Source organism: Rhinolophus sinicus, linkage group LG15 (genome assembly GCF_036562045.2).
Source record: "Rhinolophus sinicus isolate RSC01 linkage group LG15, ASM3656204v1, whole genome shotgun sequence".
Classification (NCBI taxonomy): Eukaryota; Metazoa; Chordata; class Mammalia; order Chiroptera; family Rhinolophidae; genus Rhinolophus; species Rhinolophus sinicus.
In genome coordinates this window covers 40,576,379-40,604,163 of record NC_133764.1, presented here as the reverse complement: position 1 = coordinate 40,604,163, position 27,785 = coordinate 40,576,379, and the positions used below count along the sequence as shown (strand labels likewise).

General features: G+C 60.1%; 3 protein-coding genes across 12 annotated transcripts; all 3 read left to right on the top strand.

Moving 5' to 3' along the window:
- The first annotated feature begins 3,906 nt into the window (after positions 1-3,906).
- On the top strand, positions 3,907-11,541 carry NOTUM (notum, palmitoleoyl-protein carboxylesterase). Of its 2 annotated transcripts, none has more exons than XM_074319862.1 (12): positions 3,907-3,990; positions 5,115-5,461; positions 6,595-6,647; positions 6,729-6,824; positions 7,300-7,360; positions 7,489-7,547; positions 7,936-8,038; positions 8,711-8,902; positions 9,038-9,138; positions 9,755-9,902; positions 10,803-10,850; positions 11,100-11,541. In XM_074319862.1, exons 2-12 carry the CDS (start codon positions 5,142-5,144, stop codon positions 11,404-11,406), a joined length of 1,488 nt encoding a protein of 495 aa, XP_074175963.1. In that variant the 5' UTR covers positions 3,907-3,990; positions 5,115-5,141; the 3' UTR covers positions 11,407-11,541. The 2 variants fall into 2 exon arrangements, with proteins under 2 accessions (XP_074175963.1, XP_074175962.1); XM_074319861.1 differs by lacking the exon at positions 3,907-3,990 and adding an exon at positions 4,251-4,355.
- A 5,442-nt stretch (positions 11,542-16,983) lies between these two features.
- On the top strand, positions 16,984-19,379 carry MYADML2 (myeloid associated differentiation marker like 2). The gene has a single exon (XM_019735464.2). The coding sequence runs from the start codon at positions 17,308-17,310 to the stop codon at positions 18,229-18,231; it is 924 nt and encodes a 307-aa protein (XP_019591023.2). The 5' UTR covers positions 16,984-17,307; the 3' UTR covers positions 18,232-19,379.
- A 2,080-nt stretch (positions 19,380-21,459) lies between these two features.
- PYCR1 (pyrroline-5-carboxylate reductase 1) lies at positions 21,460-26,200 on the top strand. 9 transcript variants are annotated; one of them, XM_019735746.2, is made up of 8 exons: positions 21,460-21,478; positions 22,155-22,268; positions 22,478-22,548; positions 23,201-23,380; positions 23,574-23,795; positions 23,976-24,068; positions 24,245-24,408; positions 25,326-26,200. In XM_019735746.2, the coding sequence occupies exons 2-8, from the start codon at positions 22,202-22,204 to the stop codon at positions 25,489-25,491; spliced, it is 963 nt and encodes a 320-aa protein (XP_019591305.1). In that variant the 5' UTR covers positions 21,460-21,478; positions 22,155-22,201; the 3' UTR covers positions 25,492-26,200. The 9 variants fall into 9 exon arrangements, with proteins under 9 accessions (XP_019591305.1, XP_019591298.1, XP_019591299.1 ...); XM_019735739.2 differs by lacking the exon at positions 21,460-21,478 and adding an exon at positions 21,636-21,753 and having other exon boundaries at positions 22,130-22,268; XM_019735740.2 differs by lacking the exon at positions 21,460-21,478 and adding an exon at positions 21,653-21,729 and having other exon boundaries at positions 22,130-22,268.
- The last annotated feature ends 1,585 nt before the right edge of the window (positions 26,201-27,785 follow it).

Below are 27,785 nucleotides of genomic sequence, written 5' to 3'. Positions count from 1 at the left end.
AGGCCAAGGGGGTTCCTTCTAACGGATGGGGTTGGTGGCTCTGGGGAAACCAAATAGGGATTCAAACTCTGTGATTGCACAGCCTGACCTTGAGGCCCCTCCCCAGGCTCAGAGCTGGAGATGGGCTCTTGGCTGGCTGAGGAGCAGGGCCTCCCCTCAGAGTAAGCCGCTGGGAGGAGTGGGGTGGCCTGCCCTGCTTCCCTGGCCTCTTGAGCCTCAGAGGCCAGCAGCTGGGGCTCTCAGCCGCCCAGGTGGCTGTGCAAGGCGGGGTGGCTGAAGCCAGCAGGCAACAGCTGGGCCCCAGACGGCAGGCAGCTGCTGGAGCACAGAGCTGCCCTCATGCCTTGCAAGCCCCTAGGCTCAGAGCCCTCAAGGGGCCCCAAGAGGGAGCCGGCTGGTGGCATGGGGCAGTCCCACATCCAGTCAAAGGCACTGGGTCTGGAGCTGCTGGGTATCCTGAGGCTCTGAAAGCCAGGTTATCTGTCTGTCAGGCCCACGTGGGACCGCCCTGTGCCACCGACAGCCCTTCGCCCCACTTTCCTCCCTGTGCCCCAGCGCCCTCCAGCCAGCCTAGGCCCTCAAGCCTGCCCCAGCTAGATCCCAAGTTCCAGTTTCCTGAAATGTTCCATTTCTGATGCCCTTATTCCAGGAAATGAGCACGTGTCCACAAAGCTCCCATTGGTTAACTCTGTGCTCATCTGGGACCCTGGCTCCTTCCCCCATAGTTTCTTCCCCAGAGGAACAGCCCCTGCGCCCCCATCCTACACCTGGGGGCGCCCCTCCTAAAGAGGCAGAGCCCCATCTGGGCTCTCATTTTCCCAGGCTCCCTTGCAGCTGGCAACGAATGGGACCCAAGCTCAGCCAGAAGCACAAGCACCTGCCGCCCACCTGAGTGGGAGCCAGGAAGCAGGGAGGCAAGAGTGATGCAGAATCCATCCTGGATGTGGCCACAGGGGCGGGGAGGGTGGCAGAGAAGGGCGGGTCCCGTGTCCAGTGTCCATGTTCCATGAGACCACTGCAACAAGGCAATTTGGGACACTGTTCCTTGTCCTCGTCCCCCAGCCTGAGAGTCTGCCCACCAGACATTCCATGAGTCCCCTGTGCCAGGAACCTTGGTCTACCTTGGTCCCTGAGGAAAGGCCAGCATGTACCCGAGAGTGATGACATCACTTATCACATGCTCACGGCCCCTACACATCCCACCTCATTTCATGCCCCCAAGACCCTGTGAGGCTCAGAGACCCAGCCTTGGGCCCAGAGGGCGCAGGGCCAGGCCCTGCAGGGACAAACTGGGCACTGCTACATCCCCCTGTGTTGCAGTTAGGGCACAAAACGTCCCACATCCCAGCAAGGTTTACAGAGCGGGACCAGCCTACTCCTCCCCACCTGGGCACTCCATTCACCTGCCCCCCCCCCCCAGTCACCTGGTGCCCAGTGTCCAGCCTGCTGGCCATCGCTGGTCTGATACACTAGTGCTTTGGGGGTTTTTTGATGGTAAAATTCACACAACATGAAACTACCCATGTAAAGTGTACAATTCCATGGCGTTTAGTACATTTGCAGTGTTGTGAAACCAGCACTGCGATCCATTTGAGAACGTTTCCATCACCCTGAAAAGAAACCCCGTCCCATTGGCAGTCACTTCCTATCACTACCCCAGCCCCTGGCAACCAGCAGTCTGCTTCCTGTCTCTGTGGAGTTGCCCATTCTGGACATTTTATAGAAATGGAATCATACAACGCATGGCCTTTTGTGTCTGGCACATTTCCCCGAACGGCATGGTTTTCAGGTCCGTCTATGTTGTCGCCTGTGTCAGAGCCCCAGTCCTCTTTATGCCTAAGTACTATTCCATCGTGTGCATGGGCCACACTGTGTTTATCCACTCATCCATTGATGGACAGCTGGGGTTTTCCACCTTTTGGTGACTATGAATAGTGATGCTATGAACATTCATGTACAAGCTTTTGTTGGAACACCTGCTTTTCATTCTTTGGAAGACATACTTCAGAGTGGAGCTGCCGGATCATACGGCAGTTCTGTGTGTACCGAATCGAGGAGCCACCGCATCGTCACCATGGCAGCCAGACCAGTGCACGTCCCATGCGCCATGCACGGGTCCCAGCTCTCCACATCCTTGCCAACACTTATTATTTTCCCTGTTTTTGATCACAGCCATCCAAATGGGTGTGAGATGGTCATTGCTGTTCAACCCAGGGGCCCCCTCCTCTCACTTGTCAGGGCCACGGTGGCTGGTGGCCCCTGGGCTGGGTGCAGGCAGCCTGGAAGTAGAGGACCAGGTTTAAGGTCCTGCTGTCCTCAGAGACCCCACCAGACTGATTGCAGGAGTCCGAGGTGCAGAGGTAAAGCTGGCTCCTCGGGGGGCGGGAAGAGGGGTTGCAAGAACAGACCTGGTCTATCTGAATCCCGAGGAGGACATGGTGTCTGGGGCATCTGGGGGCTGCTGCCAAAGAAGAGAATGGGGAAGGCGGGACACAGGGCAGGAAGTGCTGGGGAAGGCTGAATTTGAGTGCCTCTTTGCTTCTGCTAGCTGTCTTGAATAAACCCAAACAGGAACTCATTTTGGTCCACTGTGCAGGCAAAATCTCAGTACAGCGAATGCCGCGAATATAATATGCATGCTCTTCCCTGGTTCTGGGATTTCACTGGCAGTCAGCTGCTGTGCACATTCACGCATGGGCTCCCATAATCCCTCTGATGGAGGTACGGTCATTGCCCCACTTTAAAGAAGAGGAAACGGGGGCACAGAGAGAGGTCACGGGCCTTGCCCAGGACCTCCCCACCGGGAAACTGCTCAGAGCCAGGTCAGTGTGAAGCATAACCCTCCACGCCCATGCCATCCTGATGGGAGGAAAATTTCCCTGCCTGGGACTTGGAATAACACGCATAGAGGTAGAGGATTCTTGGGCAGGTGGACGGGGATGGGGAGAACACCTCTGGATGGAACCTGTGTTTGAAGCTACTGCATCTGGTCAGCCTCAAACAGGGCCTTTAAACTGACAAGAGTGTGGATTTCCAAATGAACCGAGGTCTGTCTCGCTCTTCTGTCAGCTCCTGACTCTCATCGGGAAAATAGGCACTCAGCTGCCAGATGGTACCTGTGGGGAGGACCCACCCTCTCCTGCTCTGAGTGACCCAGCCCAGGCTGCCCTCCAGGGCACCTCAGCCTAATCTGACATAACAGCACCTGATATCCCTCAGATGCTCACAGGACGGCTCTCAAGGGTCCTGTTTGGTCCTCCAAGAGCCCAGCCGGAGCAGCCCGCTGGGTGTTGTCAGGGTAGGTGTGTGCAGCTCATCACTCATACTGGGGACAGGAAAGGACAGTGCTCAGGGCCAGAGGTGCCCTGCAACCAGGTGGACTGTGAGGGGGGGGGGGCAGAGCCCTGGCTGCCTGTAACTTCCTGCTCCAGAGGGGCTGCCGGGCCTCCCAGAGAACACAGCTTCCCCACTGCCTTGAATTAGGAGGGGTGCTCAGGAAGCCCTGCCCCAGGTCTGGACCCCTGTCCCAAAAGGTGAGGCCTGTTTTCTGTCTTTAAAATGGGTGTAATGACAGCCATGGGGCTGCAGCTGAGAGGGGAAATGGGGAGAGGTCTACCAAAGCTGTCCCTGGCATTTCATGTGTGTGGAGGGTGAATAAACGGTTTTCTTTCTTTTGTCTCCCCACCCACCGGGTAGAGGCCTCCTAAGTAAACACCTGCCTCCCCCATTTTGATTTCTGACAAGGAACCTCCTTCTGTCCCCAGTAAGGTGGCTGGGAAGGTGAGCTGAGCTGATGGGCAGATACAATGGTTAGTGCAGGTCACTGAGCAGACACACCAAGCCGGCAGCTCTTCTCCATCCTCGCTCCTACCCCAGTGGCCCTGGAGTAGGGAGAGGTTTTGGGGCTCTTCGGAGTGGCAAGCTGCAGCTAGAAGATCCACGGAGGATCCAGGGAGGATCCGGGACCCCATTCGAGGCCCACCGACCTCGGTAGGTGACAGCGCCCCCTCTGGCCCCCTCACGGCCTCCGAAGGCTTCCCAGAAGCTGTCCACCGAGGCGCGGGGACAGGGCAACTCCCGCATGGAGCTGTGCAGGGGCGCCCAGCCTCTCCATCGCCTGGGTGTCCGCGCCTTGTGCCACACCTGTCCGCTCCTCCGGGAGGCCCCGGGCGCCGCTGCTGCCGGCCCCTCGGCGCGGAGCCCTATGTCCGCCGTCGCTTTGATCCCGGGGGCCCTGCTGGATAAAAGTCCCGGGCGGCTAGGCGCCAGCGTCAGAGGGGGAGGCAGCCAAGCCGGGCGCACCAGCGGGGTGGCGCAGGGCGAGCGACGCCATGGAGCCGGGGCGCGAGGCCGCGGTGAGCGGGGGTTTTCGGGGCTGCTGGGGTGGAGGGTGCGGACCAAATCGCCCTCAAGCTGCTCTGGGCTGGGCAGCGGGAGTGAGGGGTACCCTGGCGGCTCAGGTGAGCGCTCCCACCCTGCGCCCCCAGCCCGTCGGGCCCCGGCCACCGTGCGGTGGGCGGAGTGCCGCTGGAACGGAAAAGCCCCGCTCCTACCCCGCCGCCCCGGGGGCGGGGGCAGCGGCGCCGGGCTGGCCGCGGAGAATGGAGCCGCCCGGGCCGCGGGCCGCTCTGCCCCCCCACGGAGCCGGGCCGGGAGCGCCTCCGGCGGCCGCGGCGGGGTAGTCCAGGCCCCTCCGTCAGGCTTGCGGTTTGGGAAGAAAAGGCGATGTCTCCGCCAAGAAAAGAGCGAGCGCGGCCCCCTCCCCCTGCGCCGAGCCCGGGCGGCGGCGGCACATCTGACGCGCGGGCACCCGGGCCGCGGCGGCCCCGCAAACTACGCCCAGGCTCGGCCCCCGCCGCTCATTGGCGCGGGCCGGAGCCAGAGCACCCAGACCCTGCGCTGCACTCGGCCGGCCGCAAGCGCGGAGCTCGAGCTGTCCAGGCCACGGCGCCGGGCCACGAGAGCCTCGACGCCGACCGCCCACGCCTCCTCGGCCGGGCCCAGAGCGGGGAGCAGGGCGGGCGAGCAGGCGCGGTCAGCGCCCCGCCGCTCAGACGCCCCCGGCCCGGCGCCCCCACCGCTGCTGCTGGCTCACGGCCGCCCGCTCTCCGCAGGTGGCCGCGGGCGCGAGCGGCGCGGCCATGGCCCGAGGGGTGCGCGTGCTGCTGCTGCTGGGCCTGCTGCATTGGGCCGGGGGCGGCGAGGGCAGGAAGACTTGGCGGCGCCGTGGCCAGCAGCCGCCCCCGCAGCGGGCCGAGGCGGCGCCCGCGGCCGGACAGCCGGTGGAGAGCTTCCCGCTGGACTTCACGGCCGTGGAGGGCAACATGGACAGCTTCATGGCGCAGGTCAAGAGCCTGGCGCAGTCCCTGTACCCCTGCTCCGCGCAGCAGCTCAACGAAGACCTTCGCCTGCACCTCCTGCTCAACACGTCGGTGACTTGTAACGACGGCAGCCCCGCCGGGTAAGGCCGCACCCGCCTGCCCCGACAGACCTGCACACCCCTGCTAGTGGCCCCTGCCGGGCTCCTGGCCTCCTCGAAGCCAGCGACCCTCGTACATGCCGCCTTCCTGTCTCTCTCCAATGCACGGAGTCTCTGAGCTGTACCCTCCCTACTGCCCATGGCAGTTCTCCTCCCCAGGGGAGAGGGCTCCCGTCGGGCTCCCGGAGGTACTGGCTCTGGCAGAGCCTGGCTCCGTGACTCGAAGCGCGGGGGGCTGGGGCAGTGCGCACTGGTCCCCGGCCAGCCCGGGCACTGACCCCTTGGCCACCCGTTGCCCAGCCCGCTACTCGCGTCATTTGGTCCCTGGGCGGGGAGATTGCAGTCCGCGAGTGGCCCTGACTCCAGAAGGAAGAGGCGATACAGCCGGCAGGGAGAGTCCTGCGGTACCCTCACCCCCACCCCAGCTCAACTCAGGTCTGCTCCCTGCTGCGGGGACTGCCAGGGATGCTGGCCAACCGAGGGCCAGAGAAGGGGCGCAGGTGGGACAGAAAGACCAGGGGTGCAGAATTCACCCTTTCCAGCCCTGAAGTAGATAAAGGAAGGATGCGAGGCTGAGGCTTGGGAAGGGATCCGGGGAGCCCACACTCTCAGCGAATCCACAGCCCAGGAAACGGGATGTTCAGTCGGGCCTCGGTAGGACGGCTGCGACCTCGCCTCGGTGGCGCCCGCGCCCCTTCACACCCGCTGTGTCAGTCCCAGTGTCCCCGCCCCATGCACACTCCTCTAGCGAGGGCGCTTTGCATCCTCCAAGTGCCACTGCACGTCCCAGGAGGATCCTGAGCCCCGACAAAGACACCCCCCCACCCCCCCACCCCCGCCCAGCCGCCGGCGCCGAGGTTACAGCTGGTCCCGCGCGGGGCGGGCCGTGGGGATTTTCCACGGACCACACAGCCCCTCGCGGCCCTTCCCAACCCTGCGAGCGCCACCTCCCGGGACCGGCCGCCGCTGGCCCGCCTGCCGTTCTGCTGGGGCCTGGCCGCCGGCGCCCCCGTGCGGCCGCCGCGCGCCCGGCGACAGGTGGAATGACCCTTTCTTCCCCGGACCTGGGCCCTGCAGCCCAGCTGACCGCCCCCTTCAACCGCCTTCCTTTGCAGCTACTACCTGAAGGAATCCAAGGGCAGTCGGCGGTGGCTACTCTTTCTGGAAGGTGCGTCCCAGGGGCTGAAGTGGTGGGGTGGGTGGGGGTCCCCTGGGCACGCCGGCCCTGAGGTGGTGTCTGTGCCCGCAGGCGGCTGGTACTGCTTCAACCGGGAGAACTGCGACTCCCGGTACGACACCATGCGGCGCCTCATGAGCTCCAGGGACTGGCCACGAACCCGCACAGGTCAGCAGGGCGCAGACCCGCCCAGGAGGCCGCACCTGGGGGGCAAGGGGCAGGCCTCCAGGGGCTCACAATTTGAGGTCCTAGAAGAAGCTCCCCTTCCCTCCCTAGAACCCCAGAGAGGCCCCACCCCATCTATGTTCACGCCCCCTTCTCTGAACTTCCTAAGATTAGGGAGCACAAGCTGTCCCCTCTTCAGTTCTTTTTCCCCAGGTAACTTCCCAGGGCTTAGGAGAGGCTCAGGACAGCAGTCATCCCTAGGTTCAAGCAGCAGGTGGACAGTGAGGGTGGTCGAGGGCCACGTCCAGGTGTCACAGCCTGACTGGGCATCCTGACCATAGTGACTCTGCCATTCCCCACTTCCCCAGCCACCTTGGTTCCTGCGGCACCACCCCTACATCCCAGACTTTCCAGCAGTCCCCATCCCCGCATACCCCCCCATCAGAAGGACCCACTGCCTCTGTCCTCCCCGCCACAGGCACGGGGATCCTGTCCTCCCAGCCAGAGGAAAACCCCCACTGGTGGAACGCCAACATGGTGTAAGAGGGAGCAAGCGGGTCCTTCCCAGGGGTCCTGTCCTCGGGTGTCCTTCCTGGGGAGGGGTGTCCTTCCTGGGGCCGTGGGCAGTGGAGGACCACGGCAGTCTCACAGTGTTCCTGTGTCACAGCTTCATCCCCTACTGCTCCAGTGACGTCTGGAGTGGGGCTTCATCCAAGTCTGACAAGAGTGAGTCCCCTGCCCTCCCCTCTGCCCCTTCTAAGACAGGGCAGGGAGGGCTGGGCTTCCGGGGGAACATAGGCTTTCAGCCTTGTACTCCTTCCAACTGTTAACAGCCAGTGTGTCCCAGGGTGCCTGCCCCAGCGCCCACTGCCTGCTTGTCTGTGGCTGGCCTAGCCCCTGGGAGGTCCTCATGCCTGGCTCTTCCTTAGGGAGGGGCTCCCAGCATGGCCTTGCACATCCACAGGACCCACCTCCCTCACTCTACTCAGCCCCTGGCCCCAGCCCCAGGCAGACCCTCCAGACCCCAGCTAGAACCCTTCCTCCTTCCAACCTGGCAGACGCCTTGCTCTCTGTCCAGGCTCCCTCTTGAAGCCACCCCCCCTTCTCTGAGCAGATGAATATGCCTTCATGGGCGCCCTCATCATCCAGGAGGTGGTGCGAGAACTCCTGGGCAAAGGGCTGAGCGGGGCCAAGGTGCTGCTGCTGGCAGGGAGCAGGTGGGCCAGCAGGGGCCTGGGGGGAGAGTATGGAGGGGCTGAGGGGGTGGGGAGTGAGGAGGGGTAGGAGGTGGGGAGTGTGGAGGGGCAGAGGGGGGAATACGGAGAGGAGGGAGAGGCGGGCTGAGCCTGGGCACACCCAGGGGCTCCAGCCTGGCAGGCCTGGGCGTGCGGACGGACGCTTTAGCTAAAAGCTGTCCAGAGGACGCTCCTGGCCTCCACAGCTGTGCATGTGAGGGAAGCGGGACTGCAGTGCCCTAGTTAGTTGTGGGTCCCACTTACCCTAGGGTCCCAGTAGACAGGGATCACACTTGTTGGTCACCATCCCAGCAGGCATGTAGGAGACCCTTGGGACATTGGTGGGCTGGATGAAGGAGCCCGAGGCCACATAATTCATCTTCATTTTCAGATAAGGAAACTGAGGCAGAGAGTGACAGAGAGGAAGGGAAAACGGGACAAGTGGCCTGCCACTTAGCTCTGGGTCAGGGCCTGGAGCTCTGTGTCCAGGACCCTGAAAGGCCTATGGGTGTTGCATGTAAACGAGGGATGTGTTGGCAGTTCAGGACATACCAGGACCCTGTCCCTCCATGGGACACGGGCTTGGGGTCAGGCAGGCTCAGGGGGTTGAGTGTCCCTCCCTGTGGCCTGGCCTCATGTCCCACCTTGGTGCAGCGCTGGGGGCACGGGCGTGCTCCTGAATGTGGACCGTGTGGCCGAGCGGCTGGAGGAGCTGGGCTACCCGGCCATCCAGGTGCGGGGCCTGGCTGACTCAGGCTGGTTCCTGGACAACAAGCAATACCTGCGCACGGACTGCCTGGACACTGTCACCTGTGCACCCACAGAGGCCATCCGCCGTGGCATCAGGTGCCCTGGGAGGGAGGGCCTGGCCCTGACACCCGGCTCCCATGCAGAGGACCTGGGGCGGGGTGGCGGCTGTGGTGCGAGAGCCTGGCCTTGGGGATCCAAAGCGGCCTTACTAACTGGCAGCATGTGTCCCAGGTACTGGAACGGCATGGTCCCCGAACGCTGTCGGCGCCAGTTCAAGGAGGGTGAAGAGTGGAACTGCTTCTTTGGCTACAAAGTCTACCCCACCCTGCGCTGTGAGTGGGGCAGCAGAGCACATGGGTGGGGAACTGGGGGCGGGGGTACCATCCAGGCTTCCTGCACCTCATGAAAATCCACCCTGGAGTCCAGCCCCCAGAGGCCGGGCCCAGACCCCTGCCCTGCCTGGGAGCAGGGCCACAAAGCCATCCCAGTCTGCCTGGGACTGTCCCCGTCTTACCACTGAGACCACTGGGTCTCGGGCAGACCAGGATGGGGTCACCTTGCCCACTACCACGGTGAGGAATATGCTATGGAGCTGACACCAGGCTGCTTCTGTGCGGGGCCTTGGCTGTCCCCCCCCTCCAGCCCCACATGCTGGGCAGAGGCCATGTCCCATGCAAAGGGACATCATCACCAAATCTCGGTGAACGTGAGTCCCTGGGAGCCAGGCCAAGGTGATGGGGGGTGGGGTGGGGTAACAAGGTACTTCCTTAAGGAAGGGCGGCTGTTAAGGCACAAAATGGGGGGCGGGTGGAGGTTGGCTGCTGGCACCAGAGGGGAAAGGCCAGCTGCCTATGAGCCTGCAGGGAGCTAGCCCAGACCTTGGGGACCCTGAGCCTAGGTTGGGGGACAGAGTACGGAAGCGAGGCACAGCTGAGCCATGCCCCCTAGGCCCAGTGTTCGTGGTGCAGTGGCTGTTTGACGAGGCCCAGCTGACTGTGGACAACGTGCACCTCACGGGCCAGCCGCTGCAGGAGGGCCAGTGGCTGTACATCCAGAACCTGGGCAGGGAGCTGCGGGACACTCTCAAGGACGTGTCGTGAGTGTGCGGGGGCTCCGTCAGCCCCCCTCCACATGCAGTAAACCACTTCCCTTAAAAACATAGAGGCTCAAAGATAGCACAACAGGAAGCAGCCAAGATGCCCTCAGTAGGGCATGAATATAGAGAGGTCCCCCCAGACAGTGGGACATTACCCGGCACTAAAAGGAAAAGCGTGAAAAGACAGGGAGGAACTTTAGGTGCATATGACTGAGTGAAAGAAGCCCAGCTGAGAAGGCTGCATGCATACTGGGTGATTTCAACCCTATGACATTCCAGCACAGACGTAACTAAGGAGACAGTAAAAGGATCAGGGGTTGTCGGGCTGGAGAGGGAGGGATGAAAGGAGGGGGGTACACTTTCAGAGCAGTGAAAATACCCTCCGTGACGCTGTAGTCGGGGGTACGTGTCACTATCCGTTTGTCCAAACCCATAGGATGTACAACACAGAGAATGACCCTAATGTCAGCTACGGACCCTGGGGGATGACGTGTCAGTGTAGGTTCATGTGCCATCTGGAGGGGATGTTGATAGTGGGGGGAGGGGATGGGAACTCTCTGTACCTCCCCTCAATTTTGCTGTGAACCTATAACTGCTCTAAGAATAAAGTCTATTTTTCTAAAATTGGTGAAATACTCGCCTGTCCGGGATAGCCCCTCACCACTGCCTGGCCAGCCCTGCCTGGAAGAGGTAGACTGCAGGCAGGTTAAAGAAGCAGGAAAGGACGAGGGTGAGCAGGGAGCGTACAGGCTGGTGGGGACAGGCCTGCGCCTGACAGCAAAAGGAAGGAGGTGGGAGCCAGGCAGGGGCAGGCTCCCGGGTGCTGGGCTGGGGCTGCCTCCCCTGTGGGCGTCCAGGTGGGATGGGGCTGCTCACAGACCGTCTGCCTCCTCCCCACAGGGCCAGCTTCGCCCCCGCCTGCCTCTCCCACGAGATCATCATCCGAAGGTCAGTGTCCCCATGCCTGGGGACAGCTCGTGTTTGTGCCTCTCGCTCTAACATGCACAGCACCCCCACTTGTCCCCACCCTCCCTCCTCGCCAGGTGCTGTGGGAAGGGTTTCCTTCCAGGGCTTTCGAAGCCACTCAGATGGTCAGCTATGCGGCAGGGATTGAGACTCAGCTGCACCTGCAGCAGCAGCAATGTTGTCACTGCTTTGGCCACATCCTGAGTGACCCCCCTGGGTTTCTGTCTGTAGCCACTGGACAGATGTCCAGGTGAAGGGGACCTCGCTGCCCCGGGCGCTTCACTGCTGGGACAGAAGCCTCCACGACAGCCACAAGGCCAGCAAAGCCCCTCTGAAGGGCTGCCCAGTCCACCTGGTGGACAGCTGCCCCTGGCCGCACTGCAACCCGTCCTGCCCCACCATCCGAGACCGGTTCACGGGGCAGGAGATGAACGTGGCCCAGTTCCTCATGCACATGGGCTTCGATGTGCAGACCATGGCACAGCAGCAGGGCCTGGAGCCCAGTAAACTGCTGGGCATGCTGAGCAGCGGGAGCTAGGGGGTCCCCCGAGGCCACCCAGGCCCTCCTGGCCCTCCCAGAACAGACAGGGCCCCGGCCATCCCCCCCGCAGCCTTCACTGCCCCTCTCCCACTGCGTTCAGGAGGCCCAGCCGGAAGGGTGGACCTGCCGTTCGCCCCAGGGGTGGTCTCAGGGCCCCTGCCACCCCACTCGCCTCCCCCGCCTCCAGCCCAGGGTGGGGAGCCAGAAGCACTGGATTCCTCAGCCCCTCAGCCCCAGCCTCTCCTGTCCTTTTGTATTATTTTATAAAGTGACTTTTTTATTACTTTAATTTTTTAAAAAAGGAAAATAAGCAAGAAATATATGATGAATGATATTGTTTTGTAACATATTTTTTTTAAATAATGAAAAAAAAGACAACAAAAGAGCCTCCCCCTCCAGACGTGTTTATTTGAACGGGCAGTCGCCCACTTTGCACCCCCTCCCCCAACCCCACTGTAGCAGGGAAACTGGGCCACCATCGGGGCTCGCTGACCTTCAACCCCTTCCTGGACACACTGACCTCTGACCCCTTCCTGGACATGCAGATCCTGTCCCAGGCCCACACCCCACTTCGTGTTCCATTCTAGGCCCTTCCTGAGGAGCTGAGCTTCTGCTCACCCACCCAGCCAACCCTCTGTGGCAAAGCCCTCAAGGCGGACAACAGCTCCACCACTCCTTGTTTTGTTACTGAGGTGACATTCCCATGACGCACACGTCACCGTTTGACAGTGCACGACTCTGCATTTGCACCCTCATGATATGGGTCACCAACAGCAACCTTCAGTCAAAACTTTATCACCCAAAAAAAATACTCTGTTCTCAGCTAACATTTTCTTAAAAGTTAGCACTGTGCGCATTTTTGCTAGGTCACACTGTTCACCGTCTGAAAGATGCAAAGTCCAGCCCAGCCCCTGGCTCTGCATCCAAGAATGAAGGTGTCACAATCTTCCTGTGGGTGGTCCCAAAGGACCCAGACCCCCAGAAAACACATACACACATGCACATGCACCACTCTCCCTTCACACAACGACAGCGCACCACACACGCTGTGGTCACTTCACACGGTGCCTTGGGGCCCACGAGAGCTGTGCTGGCCCAACGTGGCGGGTCAGCCGTGGCTTTTGTGCTTCACTCTCTCATCTGGCACAAAGAAGGAGGCATGGACACGCCGTGTCGACATCACTGCACGTGGGACCGTGTACCATATCTGTGGGAGAAGCCCCAGAGCTAGGGTTGCTGGAGGCTGCTGGCTGTGCCTCGCTTCCAGTAGCCATGGCCGGGGCATCCTGAGCGCACCCTGCAGTGAACATGGTGTGGTACTGGCACATCCATTCCCCCAGCTGCCCTGCAGGTGGCTTTGGTTTTAAACCCTTCTGTCCCCTTTAGTGGAGGGTATGGGAACTCTCTGTGAGACCCACAGAGGCTCTGTGATGGTTGTAAGCGACAGAGGGAGGATCCGTGCCAGGTCAGCTGGGCTTGGCTCCTGGCCTCCCACCACAGACATCAGATCGCCTGCAGCCCTGTTCCCAGAGCTGCGACAATTGCGGGGATCTCGCACCTTCACCCTACAATAAGACCCAGGGGTGTGTCCCGCGGTCTGACCAGCTCAGCCAACATATCAGGGCAGCCTGGGACCAAGGGGACAGAGTAACCCAAGGGTACTGGTGTCAGCTGGGCAGCGGCAGCCCTGCCAGGCCCTGCCTAGGGGCCTGGGCCTCATCTCACCCCACCTGGGCCCACTCATCACCAATGTAGTTTCCCTAGGCGGAGCTAAGTGGCCCATCGGTGGTCTCTTCTACGGTCTCCTGGGGGAACCCATGGAACCCCAGTGGGCAAGGGAGACGGTGAGGTCAGGGATGGGGTGGCCAAAGGCTAGAGATGAACGGAGGGGTGCCTGGGGGTGGCTGCCAGCTTAGGGGAGCAGCTTACTCCCCGGGCCTCGCAGAAGGGCCATGGACAGAGCTCCCCATGGGAGTGGTGGCTGGGACCACCTAAAAGTGTTCTGCCTGTCACCTACCCGGGAGGACTCTGCTCTGAGGGAGGGGCCCTCCACACCATAGGCGGGAGACCAGGAGGTGCAGCCTGGAGACAAACTGTGCGGAGAAGGGGGGCAGTGGTGACATCAGCACGAAGACACAGGATGACACATGCGTTTTGCTCCGTCTGAGGTGGGCTGAAGGGCTCAGAGAGTGTCTTTGTGTGTCTTGGGCGTTGCCAGTTCACTGAACATGACACTTGTGGGTTAGGCCCAATGGGATTTCACCAAATGAATAAACTCTTTCTGGCCACAGTCCTGACAAAGGAGGAGGCACAGCCACCACAGCCTTAGCACTCAGTCCACATGGTGCTTCACTGCAGGGACCAGTGACAAAGTGAGTCCAGGATGCACAAGGACCCTGGGTGTCACCAATTCTGCAGTGCTCAGCCAGGTGACCAAAGTCACAGCAGCACTCACGAGTCACATTTAGAGCACGGACTCTGACGTCACATGATAAGAAGGGCACTTTGCCTCCGTGGTCTTCCTCCCCCAAGCCCAAGAGGCCAGACTAACCGTGAGAGACACGTCAGACAAATCCCAGTAGAGGGACAGTCTCCAGAACCCCCCCAGCACTGTCAGAACTGCCAAGGTCACCCAGAACAAGAGGCATCTGAGAGACGTCCCAGCCCAGGGAAGCCTGCGGAGACGTGAGGACTAAATGTCACATGGGATCCTGGAACAGAAAAGGGACAATAGGTTAAAAACTAGGGAAATAAAGTGTGCACTTCAGTTAATAACAATATATCAATAATGATATATCAGCATTGGTTCATGAATTGTAACAAACATCCTTGAACCTGTAAGATGTTCACCGAGAGGCAGACTGGGGTGTGGGGTGTATGGGGACTGCTCCGTTTCTTTGGACATCTAAAACTGTCCTAAAAAATAAAGTCTTCTGAAAAATTTTGTAAACGTGAGTTTTTTTATTCATACGAGAATATAAATCTAGATATTTTTTTAAAAATTGTAGTAAGATACACTTCATTTATTTTTTTATCCTTTTTCATATGTTGCCCTTCATTTATTTTTAAATGTATTCTTTTTCCTAGTTCAGAAAGTAATTGCTATTCTTTTTAGAAAATTTGGAAAGCCCAAAGCAACAGCAACAAGCACCTGCTGCCCCACACCTGGGAGGTGACCACGGGGACAGCTCAGGCCCGCACCCGTCTTCCCGTGGTTCCAGAGGCCTATGTGTCCACGTACTACCTTTGATCTCAGACCAGGGACAGCCTGTGCCTCACAGCCTGGCCACAACCCGTCCCGTTCCCTGGCCCCTGGCTGCGCGCCCCCCCCCCCCCCCACGCATTCACAGGGCGATGAAAGAAAGCCTCGTTGCATGGATGTGCCCTGTCCCTACTGTTGAGCTCTACGTGGTTTCCAGTTAATTCACTTAAAATTGTGTTGCTATTTCTGCAGTGCGAGAAACTGTCGCTCCAGAATCTCCGTGTTTTTGTAATTGTGACAAGGGAGCAAACAAACTTTTATAGGAGAAGGCCACCAAAGGGCGCCTGCCTCACTTACCACACTTGCCACAGGGCACCTGGGAGGCTGCCTCTTCCTTGCACAGGTGTACTGGCCAACCCTGAGCACTAGGGACACCCCAAAGTGCTGGCGATGCCAAGGCCAAGTCTCCCCAAAATGCCCAAGGCTTCAGGCACTAGGAGTTGCTCCCCTTTGGTTGGGGCGTGGAGGCAACAGACGCAGAGGACAAGGGCACTGTGAGGGTGGTGCCCCAGGGACCGTTTGTACGGTTGGGAAACGTGGCTGGGTTCACTGTTAAGGTTCGCTGAGCTCTGAACTCCAGCTGAAGCAGGGCATGTCTGCTTGAGATAAACCGTCTCCTCCGAACAGAGCCTTCCTTCCAGCTCCCATGGTCCCAAGGCAGCTGCTATGGATGCCTGGAGGGCCCGCACAGAGGACCCTTCCCCAGGCCAGAGCCTGCCTCCTGCATGTGACAGTGACCTGGTGGCCCCCCAGAGAGTGGGCAGGCCCCCCATGGAAGGTCCGCTTTGTGAGGCCTTGCTGCCCACTCATCGTGTCCAGACACTGTCCCCGAGGATGGAAGACCTGAAAACCAATGGGAATCCTGACTTTATGATTATGTTCACTGCTCTGGAAACATGTTGGGTCAGACGGCCGGTACGACTCTGCTTTTCAAGGAGGGGAGTTTGTGTTCATGGAAAACACTGCCCACAGAAGCATCACAGAAGCTAGGACCCCAGGCGGACGTCAACCAGGGACATTCCCAGCCAGATGGTCAGGCTGCTCGGGCTCTGGACATACCCACCTCATGATTCTCCCAGTGGACACGCCGAGGAGTCCCCATATCTCCCACAGGAGTTTCCTGCCAAGATCATTTTAGCCAGAGTCTAACCATGAGGAAACAGTCAGACAACACACACTGAAAGACGATCTAGAAAGCCACTGTCCTGGATGCTCCAAAAAGTCGGTGTTACAAAATACCAAAAAAAAGTAGACTCTAGTCTATCATAAAGGAAAGTGGGAGGCATGACAGCCCAGTGCAATGCATAATCCTAGTCAGACCCTGGTGCAAAACTTTGAAAAGCTATGAAGTATATTTGGGGGCTGGGTGGGGAAAACTGAATAAGGACCGGTGTTATTAAATTTCCCAAGTGTCATTGTCACGGTCAGGCTCTGTGGGAGGTATCCGTGGAAGATGCTAGGGGCCAGCTCTCCTATGGGTAGCTGCAGAATTAACATTCTTATTAATTATCAATGGGGGGGCCAGATCACAGACAGAAAAGTACTAGTAATTCTTGAGTCTAGGTGAAAGATAAACGAATGCTCATAGTGCTATTCGCAACTCTTCTGAGGACTGGGAATTTTTCTAAATGAAAAGTGAGAGGAAATACATCTAATTACACACACACGTACACACATGAGATGACCATTGATAGTGGCTGAATCCAGGCGATAGCATCACAGGCAAGTTTTCTCTCTGTTTCCCTGTACTGCTTGAGCCTAACCTTGTGTTGCTTGTACACTCAGAAAGAAAGGTTTTCATTTGCAGAAACATTTCATACGTGATCAATATTTTAGCCTGAGTTTATTCTAGGCGTTTACATGTCTAGGAGGGACTGATAAAGAGCTCCATAATGATCCCCCCAAAACATAACTAAAACTGCACCCCCAGGGTCAGGTTGGGGGCTGTGAGAAGAATGGGGGCACCTTTGCAAGTGGGACACAGGGTCTCCATGCTCCACTTCTCTCTCCCACCATCTCCAAGGCATCAGAGCTGAGCGTGCGCCCCAGGGACAATGACAACAGGGTCCTGAAACCATCCAAGCTCTGAACTAATACACCTTCTGGAATGACTGAAGGGAACCCACCCCTCACCCCGCCCCTTCCATGACCCCCTGACCCTCTTCCCTTAACCCCTGCTGTTCTCGCCTCCCTGCACCCCTCCTCCAGCTCAGCTGGCCCTGGAGGCTGCCTGAGCTGGTCCTCTCTGTTCCTCCCCCTTCCTCCCGTGCCCTAGTGGAGCCGACTGACTGAACGACACAGGTGCAGTGAGGCAGGGAGGGTGCCAGCAGACAAGGGGTTAATGGTTTTGGCAGGGGCTTGGCATGGGACATAGGGGTCAGGTGTCCCCCCACAATGGGGACAGGCTGGCAGGCTGCTATTCTGGGGCTCTGATCACGGCCACCTATTTATAGCACTGGGGTGGCCTTGGCCCTCCCCACAGAAGCAGCGGAGAGGCTGCCTACTGCAATGTCACTGCCACTGCAGGCTGCCGGCACCTGCCACCACAGCTCAGCTGAAGGAGACAGAGGGGCTGCAGTCTGACAGGAACCCCAGGACCACCAGGCACTGTGTGAGGCAAGGACGTGGCCGGTCAGATGGGCAGCACCATGGAGCCCCCTGGGGGTGGGTACTTGTACCTGGGCGCTGTGACGTCCCCGGTGGGCACAGCCCGAATGCTGCAGCTGGCCTTCGGCTGCACCACCCTCAGCCTGGTGGCACACCGGGGCGGCTTCGCGGACATCCAGGGCACCTTCTGCATGGCTGCCTGGGGCTTCTGCTTTGCCCTCTCGGGCCTGGTGGTGGCCTGTGACTTCACCCGGCTCCATGGCTGCCTGCGCCTCTCCTGGGGCAACTTCACGGCAGCCTTTGCCATGCTGGCCACACTGCTGTCGGCCACGGCCGCCGTTATCTACCCGCTGTACTTCACCCGGCTGCAGTGCCCACCTGAGCCCGCAGGCTGTGTGGCCAGGGACTTCCGCCTGGCTGCCAGCGTCTTTGCCGGGCTCCTCTTTCTGGCCTATGCTGCAGAGGTGGCCCTGACCCGGGCCCGGCCAGGCCAGGTGGCCAGCTACATGGCCACAGTGTCCGGACTGCTCAAAATCGTCCAGGCCTTCGTGGCTTGCATCATCTTTGGAGCGCTGGTCCATGACAGTCGCTACGGGCGCTACGTGGCCACTCAGTGGTGTGTGGCAGTCTACAGCCTGTGCTTCCTGGCCACGGTGGCCGTGGTGGCCCTGAGTGTGATGGGCCACATGGGCGGCCTGGGCTGCCCCTTCGACCGTGTGGTGGTGGTGTACACCTTCCTGGCTGTGCTCCTCTACCTCAGTGCTGCGGTCATCTGGCCCGTCTTCTGTTTCGACCCCAAGTACGGCATGCCCGGGCGGCCCCCCGATTGCTCTCGGGGCAGCTGCCCCTGGGATAGCCAGCTGGTGGTGGCCATCTTCACCTACGTCAACCTGCTCCTCTATGTTGCCGACCTCGCGTATTCCCAGAGGATCCGCTTCGTGCCCACCCTGTAGCCCAGCAGGAGGCAGCCCACTCACCTCTGTTCTCCCGGGGCACCAGGCACCATGAGAGTGACCCAGGAGGACCCAGACCCTCCGGGAAAGAGCCAGAGGAGGCAACCAGTACAGCCACTCCTGGACTTCTGGCAGCGCTGAGAGCTCGGGGACGGGAGGGGTGGGGGACAGAGGGGCAGGAGGCCCTGAGCAGGATATGGTAGGAACCTCCGCCACGCAGCTCCCAGCCTTCTCTGTCTGTGTCACTCTCTCTCTCTGTCTCTCTGTCTTCCTCTCTTCTCTATCTCTATCTATCTCTCTCTATCTCTAGCTCTATTTCTGTGTCTCTGTCTCTCTCAATTTCCTGGCCCTCTCTGTCTCAGTGATGGTCACTGTAACACCAGAGAAACCTTCGAAGTAGGTGCTGTTGTGACCCATTTTGCAGATGGGGACACTGGGCTCAGATTTAGGAGGCGGTCCCGTGTGTCCATCAGTATCTGGAGCCCACATTCAGGCTAGGTAACCTACGTAGAGTTGAAAAAGGAACAATTCTCAGAGGTGTGGGAAGGGGTTGGAAAGAAGCCCAGGAAAGGGCCAGAGCTGGGCCAGTGGAGGGGTGTGGGGGCCGGATCCTTCTCCAGCTTTGAGGGGGGCAGTTCCTAGAACCCCGGACTGACAGCTATCAAAGCAGGGCTCTGCTGGGGGGAGGGTCTGTGCTCCCAGAAGAGAAGGAGCTGGGAATCGGAGCCCCAGCTCGCCTGCCTTTGAGTAGCCACAGGTGCCGGAGTCGGAGCCAGGACTGTGGTGTGGTCACACGGGGCAGCCTCAGAGGGCTGGAGACCGTGCAGGTGGCCTGTAGTTGCCGGCAGAGAGTGCAGCACACTGAGGAGACGCTGGGTTCCCTCCCAGACGGGCCACCCACCATCGGCCCCCACTCAGCAGCTTCTGCAATGTCTGCTGTGGACCCAGGTGACGCAGACCTGGGGCAGCCACTGGGACACGGAGCCTGGGCACCGGGCGCCTCCTGCTGCGCAGGCCCTGACCTCCACGCAAATGTCCATCTGCCCAGCCACTGACCACCAGGGCCCACTTTCCAGCCAGCTTCTGCTTAAGAGCCCATGGACTGGCCAGGGCCTTGAGCAGGAAATAAATGCGTACACTGATTTGCACCCTGGCTCTGGTGAGCAGTCTCTTTCAAGGAGGCAGTGGTCAACTGTACCACCTGGGCCAACCCTGCAGCATGCTCTGAGGAGGAGAGCCTAGACCCCGCCCGGGCTGAGGGAGGGGACAGCCATGAGGGAGCCTGCGCTACCCAAGGAAGGGGCAGGCAGTGTCCTCTCCCTCAGTGGGGATGAGCATGGGGGAAGGTGGGTGATGCCGAGCTTGTCCTGCCCCCTCCCAGTGGCTCTCAGCACTTAGCCCCCCACACACACCCCTGTTGGGGCTTCCGGGGCAGCCTTGACGCGGTGGTGGACAGAGGCGTGCTGCACCCAGGTGGGTAGCCGAGCCCAGGCAGCTTTCATGCCTGGCTCCGAGGGTTCCCTGTGCTGGCACTGAGCAGAGTGTGAGCCAAGTGGCCCCTGCCCGCTAGGGAGGGCACTCTGACAGGGGTCCTTTACCTCAGGGGGTGGGTGTGGCAGGCTCATCAGCAGATCCCCAAGAAGGCAGGAGCCATCATGTCCTGGGGTGGTGTGAAGGCCCCTGCTGGCTGAGGGAGGGTGAGGGTTAGGGGACACATTTCCAGGTGACAAAGGAGCATATGGACCACACCCTTCCCAGCTCACAGGGAGGCCTGGACACCTTTTTTAGCCAAACTTCTGAAACAAGTTATGTCACCAACTTCCCAATTTCCTCACTGTCCGTTGGCCTTATATCCCCAGTGCTCCACCAACCCTAAATTTCCAAGGTCCAAAGGTGAGACAGAGGAGGGGAGGGGATCTAGGGCTCAAGATGAGCCTGGCAGAGGTCCTGAGCGGCTCACATGGGGACGTTCCTGCTGACACTCCATCCCTAGACCAGGGGACTCTCTTGCTGGACAAGGGAGTTATTTGCTGTTATTACTTAAAAAACAGTACTTTACAGAAGAGGTTCCGTTTTCTCATTACAGACATGTGAAACACAGCGGGTTTGTGTGGGGGCCACTCCCCTGAGCAGTCCCTCCCTTGGAACTTGAGGACTAATCACCAGATAGATACACGATAGACCCGGAGGCCTGGAACTCTGCAGTGCACAGTCACCACACAGTGGTCTGGCAGTGGTGGTGGTGGCTGTTTTGTCACAGGAAAGCCACAGCCCTGCTTCTGTACCACAACCATGAGAGTGATTCTGAAATTGTTTAGGTGTCATTTAATTTACAGAATTGATGAAACAAAGAAGCTCATGCCTTCCCCAGGTGGGGATGGGTCATCCACAATGATCTCTTCTTACTTTGCCCTTGACCCTACTGCTGACTGGGACCCCAGACTCTGCTGAACCCAAACGCAGCTTCAGCTTAGATAAGCCCTGGGCCAGTCCTCAGGGGGAAATGACTGAGGCCACGTTCTCCAGCAAACTCAGTGCCAAAACCTTCCAGACATCCTGCAGACAAGATGTCAGGGAACATGGGGTGGGGGTGGGGGGTGGGGGGTGCTCCGTGGGAGGGGTGGGCACTGTAGGTCACTTTCCTCTGTTTACTGGGTGACCACTACCACCCCAAACGCCTATTGGGTAGGTTGACATAGCAACAGGCCCATGGCTTGAATGCCAGGCAGCTCTCTTAGGGCGCCTGGCCCAGGAGAGATGGTGGGACAGGGCCCAGGTGGACCTCTGGGAATGCTTAGACTCCCAGGTGCCTCCAGAGGCTGAGCTTCTCTCCTGTTTCCCAGCCTCCTGATACAATAAAAAAAAAAGTTTCAAATGGCAAAAGACAGCGTCAAAATAGTAATATTTTTAAAATGTTTCCATTTAGCAAAATGTTTTCACCCACCCCACCCCGTGCAAGCCTGGGGGACACAGGCCTGACATGTCCTTGTCTATGTGGCCCTCGACAGGGCCCTGCGTGGGGAGCCCCTGCGCAGGGATGCTCCTTGAGGGCCTCACTCCCCCCGCCCCCTTTCCCGGCGTCCTGTCTCCACGCGTGTTCTCGGGGGGCGGGGGCGCAGGTCGAGGAGGGGCGCAGGTCAAGGGACGACGGCCAAAGGTTGGGGTGCACTTATCCGGGGATCGGAGTGGACAGTGGAGTTCCAAGCGGTGGAGTTCTGGGGCGAGGTCTCAGTAGGCGCGAATCAGGGTGCGTGGGTGGTGGGCTCTGGGGCGGGGGTCCTGGGGGCGCAGGGAGACAAGGCTGGGCCTGCGGAGGAGCGAGCTGGGCGAGAAGATGATGCAACCGCCCCTCCGCATCGCCCGCGCCTTCCGATTGGCCGGCTCCGGGGAGGCCGCGCCGCGGATTGGCCGGGGCGTCGGAGGCGGGACCTACGGGGCGTGGATGCCGCGTGGCTGGCGCCGTGCTGTAGGCGAGGGGAAACCTGTGCTGGTAGCTCGGTAACTGGGCGCGGGGTTGGCCAGGTGGGTGGTGCTTCGGGGCAGGGGTAGATGCGTGTCTGCACCCCCGTCCCCCGGCTTAGGGCGAGGGGTGCTAGGACGGGAGGGGCTTGACCCTGAGGTTCAACCCAGCGCTGGCTGGTCGTCCCCCGCCCCCAGTCCATCCCCCCCGACCCCCCCCCCACCCCTTCCGGAGGCCGGCTCGCTCCGCTCTGCCCCGTGTCTGGGGCCCTGGGGAGCAGGTCCGGGACACCGATATGGGTGGGAGATCGCAGCAGTTATCCGGCCCGGGGCTGTCGGGCAGCCGAGGGGAAAGTTAGACCAACTGGGGGGGGGGGGGGGGCGCCAGCTGGCGGTGTCCTGGCCAAGCCTTGCACTACCCACCTAACTTTTTGCGCAGAATCCTGCCCCATCTCCTCCCGCAGCTCTTCCTGCAGAGCCAGTGCCAGCTGTGGGCGCGCCTCTGGACACCATGAGCGTGGGCTTCATCGGGGCTGGCCAGTTGGCCTTTGCCCTGGCCAAGGGCTTCACAGCAGCAGGTAGGCCCCTGGCCAGGAGCGGGCCCAGTGCCAGAGGGTGGGCCATTACCCTTCTGCAGTCTGGGGGATGAAGGTGGGGGTCTGTAGGAAATGGCAGCCCCAAATGTTTGGGGTCTTGCCCTGGGTGGTGGGATTTCCACTTTCCTTTCTGGGAATGTGGGAGAGGGAGGCCAGGACTGGCCTTGATGGAAGAACTGTGTCCCCTGCAGGCGTCCTAGCAGCCCACAAGATAATGGCCAGCTCCCCAGACATGGACCTGGCCACGGTTTCTTCCCTCAGGGTAGGTGCAGGGTGGCCCTGCAGGGGCTGGTCAGTGTGTCTGGGGCAGGTTTGTGACAGCCTTGAACCTGGAGGGCCAGGAGTAGAGGCCCTAGCAGGGGGCACCATGAAACAGCCCCCCACTCCAGCTAGAGGAGGGGCCCTGGGCTGGAGTATCTTACAGACCCTGCTCAGCTCTTGAGACCTGGGTGCATCTGGTGGGGAGGGAGTGCTGGTCTGGAATGGGGTGCTGTGGGGGCCAGGTAGATGGGGCCACAGTGTGGGGCCAGGTGAGACACATCCATGACTGATACAGCTTCGGTTTGCCATAGCAGAGTTAGGGCTCTAGATCCAAGGATGTAGACAGGCACCCCAGCTTGAGACTGCCACCCACACCTGGAAAGTAGAGGGTCTGAGGCTGCAGCCCAAAGTGGGTTGGGCCAAGGCTGTGGCATGGATGCAGTGTCCCTTTTCTGTCTGCAGAAGGGGCACATTCCAGAGCAGAATGCTTCTGCTTCTAGGTGGGAATGGCGGTTGGGGGTGTCAGAGCCCCTTGCCCCGAGCCTCAGCCGGCCATGCCCACACTCCCAGCAGCCTCAGTCCTGTTCCACATTGCGGCTCCTGGTTTGGGGGAGGGATCCTGGGGGTCTAGCCAGCCTGCGCACTCCCTGCAGAAGATGGGGGTGAACCTGACACCCCACAACAAGGAGACCGTGCAGCACAGCGACGTGCTCTTCCTGGCCGTCAAGCCACACATCATCCCCTTCATCCTGGACGAGATTGGGGCTGACATCGAGGACCGGCACATTGTGGTGTCCTGCGCGGCTGGAGTCACCATCAGCTCCATCGAGAAGGTGGGCACTGCAGGGCCAGGCCCAGTGGGGCTAGGGGAGGGGTAGAAATGTGCACCATGGTCAGGAGTTCTGGCCCTCTCAGCCCTCCATCTGTGAAATGGGTGTGTTGGCCCAGTGCACAGTGAAAACTCAGGAACGGGTCAGGGCTCAGGGCCCGGGGTCCTGATGGATACACAGCCCGTTTCTTCTCCAGAAGCTGATGGCATTCCAGCCAGCCCCCAAAGTCATCCGCTGCATGACCAACACACCGGTTGTGGTGCGGGAGGGGGCCACGGTATATGCCACTGGCACCCATGCCCAGGTGGAGGATGGCAGGCTCCTGGAGCAGCTCATGGGCAGTGTAGGCTTCTGCACGGAGGTGGAGGAGGACCTGATCGATGCCGTCACGGGGCTCAGTGGCAGCGGCCCAGCCTATGTGAGCACTGGGGATGGGTGGGCGGCAGCTAGCAGCCATGGGCTGAACCTCAGGGCACACCTGCCCAGCCTTCACCCTCTTCCCTGCTCCGGACACTGCGGGCAGAGCTGCTGGACCAACCAACCATTGCCTGGAGGAGAAGAGGCCTGGGACAGTGGCTTAGGTGCCTTCTCCCTGCAGGCCTTCACAGCTCTAGATGCCCTGGCTGATGGGGGCGTGAAGATGGGGCTTCCCAGGCGCCTGGCAGTCCGCCTTGGGGCCCAGGCTCTGCTGGTCAGTATTTCTTCTGACCCTCTGGTGGGGGCCACTCCTTGCTAGGTGAGAGGCTGGTGCATGGGGATGGATGGGTGGAGAGTCAGTGGGTGCCGCAGTGGCTGGGGCTGGGGGCAGTGCCCTGTGGAGGGGGCTGGGTGCCCCCACAGCCGTCAGCCTGTCTTCTCTGGCTGCAGGGGGCTGCCAAGATGCTACTGGACTCAGAACAGCACCCAGGCCAGCTCAAGGACAATGTCTGCTCTCCTGGAGGGGCCACCATCCACGCCCTGCACGTGCTGGAGAGTGGGGGTTTCCGCTCCCTGCTCATCAACGCTGTGGAGGCCTCCTGCATCCGCACACGGTGGGCCCCTGCTGCTGCCCGCCCCCAGGCCTCCCACCCAGTGCATCAGAGCCCTCAGCCTCACTCGCATCTGCTCCGTCATCCACTCAGTGGATGTTTATCGAGCTCGGGCCTGGCTATGGGCAAGGCACGGGGAGCCCCGAGGTTCCCTGGCATATGGTTTGCAGTGCCCATCGTCCTGCCGGGAGGGGCAGCCCTCTGGGTGTTCACTCTGCTCCCCACGTGGTTTCATCATCTGTGGCCATCAGACTAGGGTGATCATCCAAGCTAGGGAGGTGGGCCCAGGGGAACCAGAAGGAACCTCTGTGAGCCTGACAATAACACCTTTCTCCCAGCCTGGCTGGGGAGGTTAAGCAAGTTAGACGAGCAGGACGCGGTGTAGTGTGTTGGCACGATGGCAGCTCCATGAGAGCTGCCAGAAAAACCAAACAGCACAGACAGACACAGTTTGGTGTCTCAGCTCGGAGTCACTGTCCCTCATTCAGGTCTGAGGATGGACGGGCAACTTTCTCAGCCCCCACCTGCCCTCCAGTCTAACCCCCCAGGCTTCTCCGAGTGCCACCACATGACAACAAGGCCAGAACACAGTGCTGCCCTGCTGGCCTCAACCCGCAGGGGAGACAGACGAGGCACATGTCCTGTGCTCAGGACAGTGAGGGCTCAAAGTCTGGGGGCCTGACGCTAGATTTGGTTACTGAGTCGATTTGAATGAGGTGAGAGGGAGGCAGACAGCAGTCTAGGGGAGGGTAGCTGGCAGAGGGAACTGCGGTGCAAGGGCCCTGAAGGGGGTGTGACAGCACTGCAGCACCCTGGGCTGGCAGGTGCAGGGAGCTGTGGGCCTTGACTCCTCTTCCCACATGGACACATGGGTTCAGGAAGGAGGCGGAGCCTGGACCCAACCCTCACTGCCTCCGTAGGGAGCTGCAATCCATGGCTGACTGCGAGAAGGTCTCGCCAGCTGCCATCAAGAAGACTGTCCTGGACAAGGTGAAGCTGGACTCCCCTCCAAGGGCCCTGCTGGCTCCTTCTGGCCACGCCAAGCTGCTTCCCCGAAGCATGGCCCCAACTGGCAAGAAAGACTGAAGTGTCTCACCTGCCTGCCAGGCTACCTGCCACCTTCTCTCTCCTGGCTCAGAGCTCCTGTGCTGGGTGTCTAGCCCCGGGCCACATAGGGTGGCCCCACTGCCCACGACTTTGGTCACCTGGGGTCAGCCAGCGTCATAGCCAGGGAGGGGCCACATCACTTGCCAGTGGGAATCTCCAGTCCCCAAATGCTTTCTGGCCCAGAACAGGGATGGACTCTGACCTCAAACCTGCACTTCCTCTGCCCCAAACCAAATCAGGACCACCTTTCAGGAGCTCAGGAAGCGGGGGGTTGGGGGCTTCACCTTTCAGCGTTAGCTGGTTTGAGAGGCTTGGGCTGAGCACAAAGGTCAAGGTTCCCCCTGGTCCCTGTGAAGGTCTAGCTACAGGGGGGAGCCCTGCCCCACATCTGCTACTTCCCTAACCTCCACTCATGGTGGGGGTGGGGGGAACACCTCCTTCCTCAGTGTGGGAAGCACCAGAGGATCCCAGGCATCCTGAGTCCAATGGGAGGGACTACAGTTCGAGGCCAGCTGCCAATCACCCCTCATCCCCATTTGACATTTGAGAAAAGGGCTCCTCAGACAGTTGGATTTCCAAGGCTACCAGCACTCTCAGGCCACTGTCCCCCATTCCTGACCTGAACCACAGACACTGTCACTTCTCTCCCTGACCTTTTAGGTTAAATAAATTGGTTTCCAGCCCAGTGCCCTAACTTCTGACTTTTTCAGCATGTGTGGAGGGTGGCCCCCAGCTGCCACAGGGGGTCATTGCTGTTGGGTGTAATAGTAAAGGCTAAGCCAGTAGTCCCCGGGCCCCAGAGCCCTTCGTTCCAAGGCAGCCAGGCTGCCAGGGTTGGAGTCTCCCAGTGAGCAGAGGGGAGGGAGCCTCTAGGGAAGGGTATAGCTCCTCAAGCCCCAGTCGCTAGAAGTGTCACTGGAAGTTGGCACCATAGGCTGGGCTTGCTCTGTTCCCCATTGTGGGGGGAGCACCAGCCTCTGCATCCTTCACGTCTCCGGGCTTAGTGGGGGCATATGTCGCCCCCACTCACCCAGGCAGAGGCAGTTGGAGCGGGAGGGTCGTAGGGAGCTAGATTAGGGTTCTCCAGAGAAACAACCAGTAGGACACAGAGATAGATATTAAGTTATATATAAGAAAGATTTAGCCACAACTATGGAGGCTGGCAAGTCCAGTCTGCAGGGTGGGGCGTCAGGCTGGAGACCCAGGTAGCTGACATTCCAACTCAAAGGACAACAGGCAGAGCCACCAGGCAGGTGGTGTCTAAAGGCAGGGAATTTCTCACACCAGGGAGGGTCGGTCTTTTCGTTCTATTTGGGCCTTCAACTGGTTGAATGTGGCCCATTCACATTACAGAAGGCAAGCTGTTAACATCTACCAATTTAAATGTTACTCTCATGCCAAAACACCCTCACTGAAACAGCCAGAATAATATTTGACCAAATATCTGGTCACTGTGTCCCAGTCAATTTGACACAAAATTAACCATTGCAAGATCAGAGGAGTGACGGTGAGAGCACTTGATGGAGCCAGAGTGCTTGCGTTTGACGCATCAAAAAGCAGTTACAGAGCATGAAGATAGTAAAAGGCGGCCCCTTACCTCAGAGGTTGACACCACTTACACTCACCCCTGCTCAGGTGGGTTAGGGGAGCTAGTCTGGGCTGCTAGGATGTGCCAGGAGCGCTCAGAACAAGAGGTGGTGTCCCCCAAAGGGCAGCAGGGTGCCCTTTGGGGCAGGAGAGCTCTTGAGCGGGGGTTTTCAAGGAACAGCATTGGCAGTGTCTCATCTCCAGTTCTCCCCTCCCCCTGGGCCCACTCAGAACCAAGACCCCGTGCACGTAGGTGGGCAGATGAGACACTTTGGGGACAAGGAACAGCCCTCCAAACGGAAAGGGAGAAAGGAGACACAGAAGAAAATGCACAACAAAAAAACCCAGGAGCAGGGCTGCGTTCCCGTGCCTGCCAGGGGGGCCTCGACAGGCCTGGTCACTCCCCACGTACCCACTACTGCGGCCAGTGCTGGGCCTGGAGTCCATGCAGGGCCCGCCTAAGGAGTGAGCCCCCGGCAGAGACCCCCACCCTGGGCAGGTAGAAGCCGGCCTCTTGGACACATGGACTTTGAAAGTGTCAGCACACAAGGGTCAGGAAAGCGGCCGAACCGGTCACAAGGCCCCACCTTGAAGGCCGGTGGGGGCGTGGCCGCCGGGGAGCGCGCGCCCGAGCCAGTCCCGCGAGACCCCGCCCGGGCAGGGGGCGGTGCGCGTTGCCGGGGCGA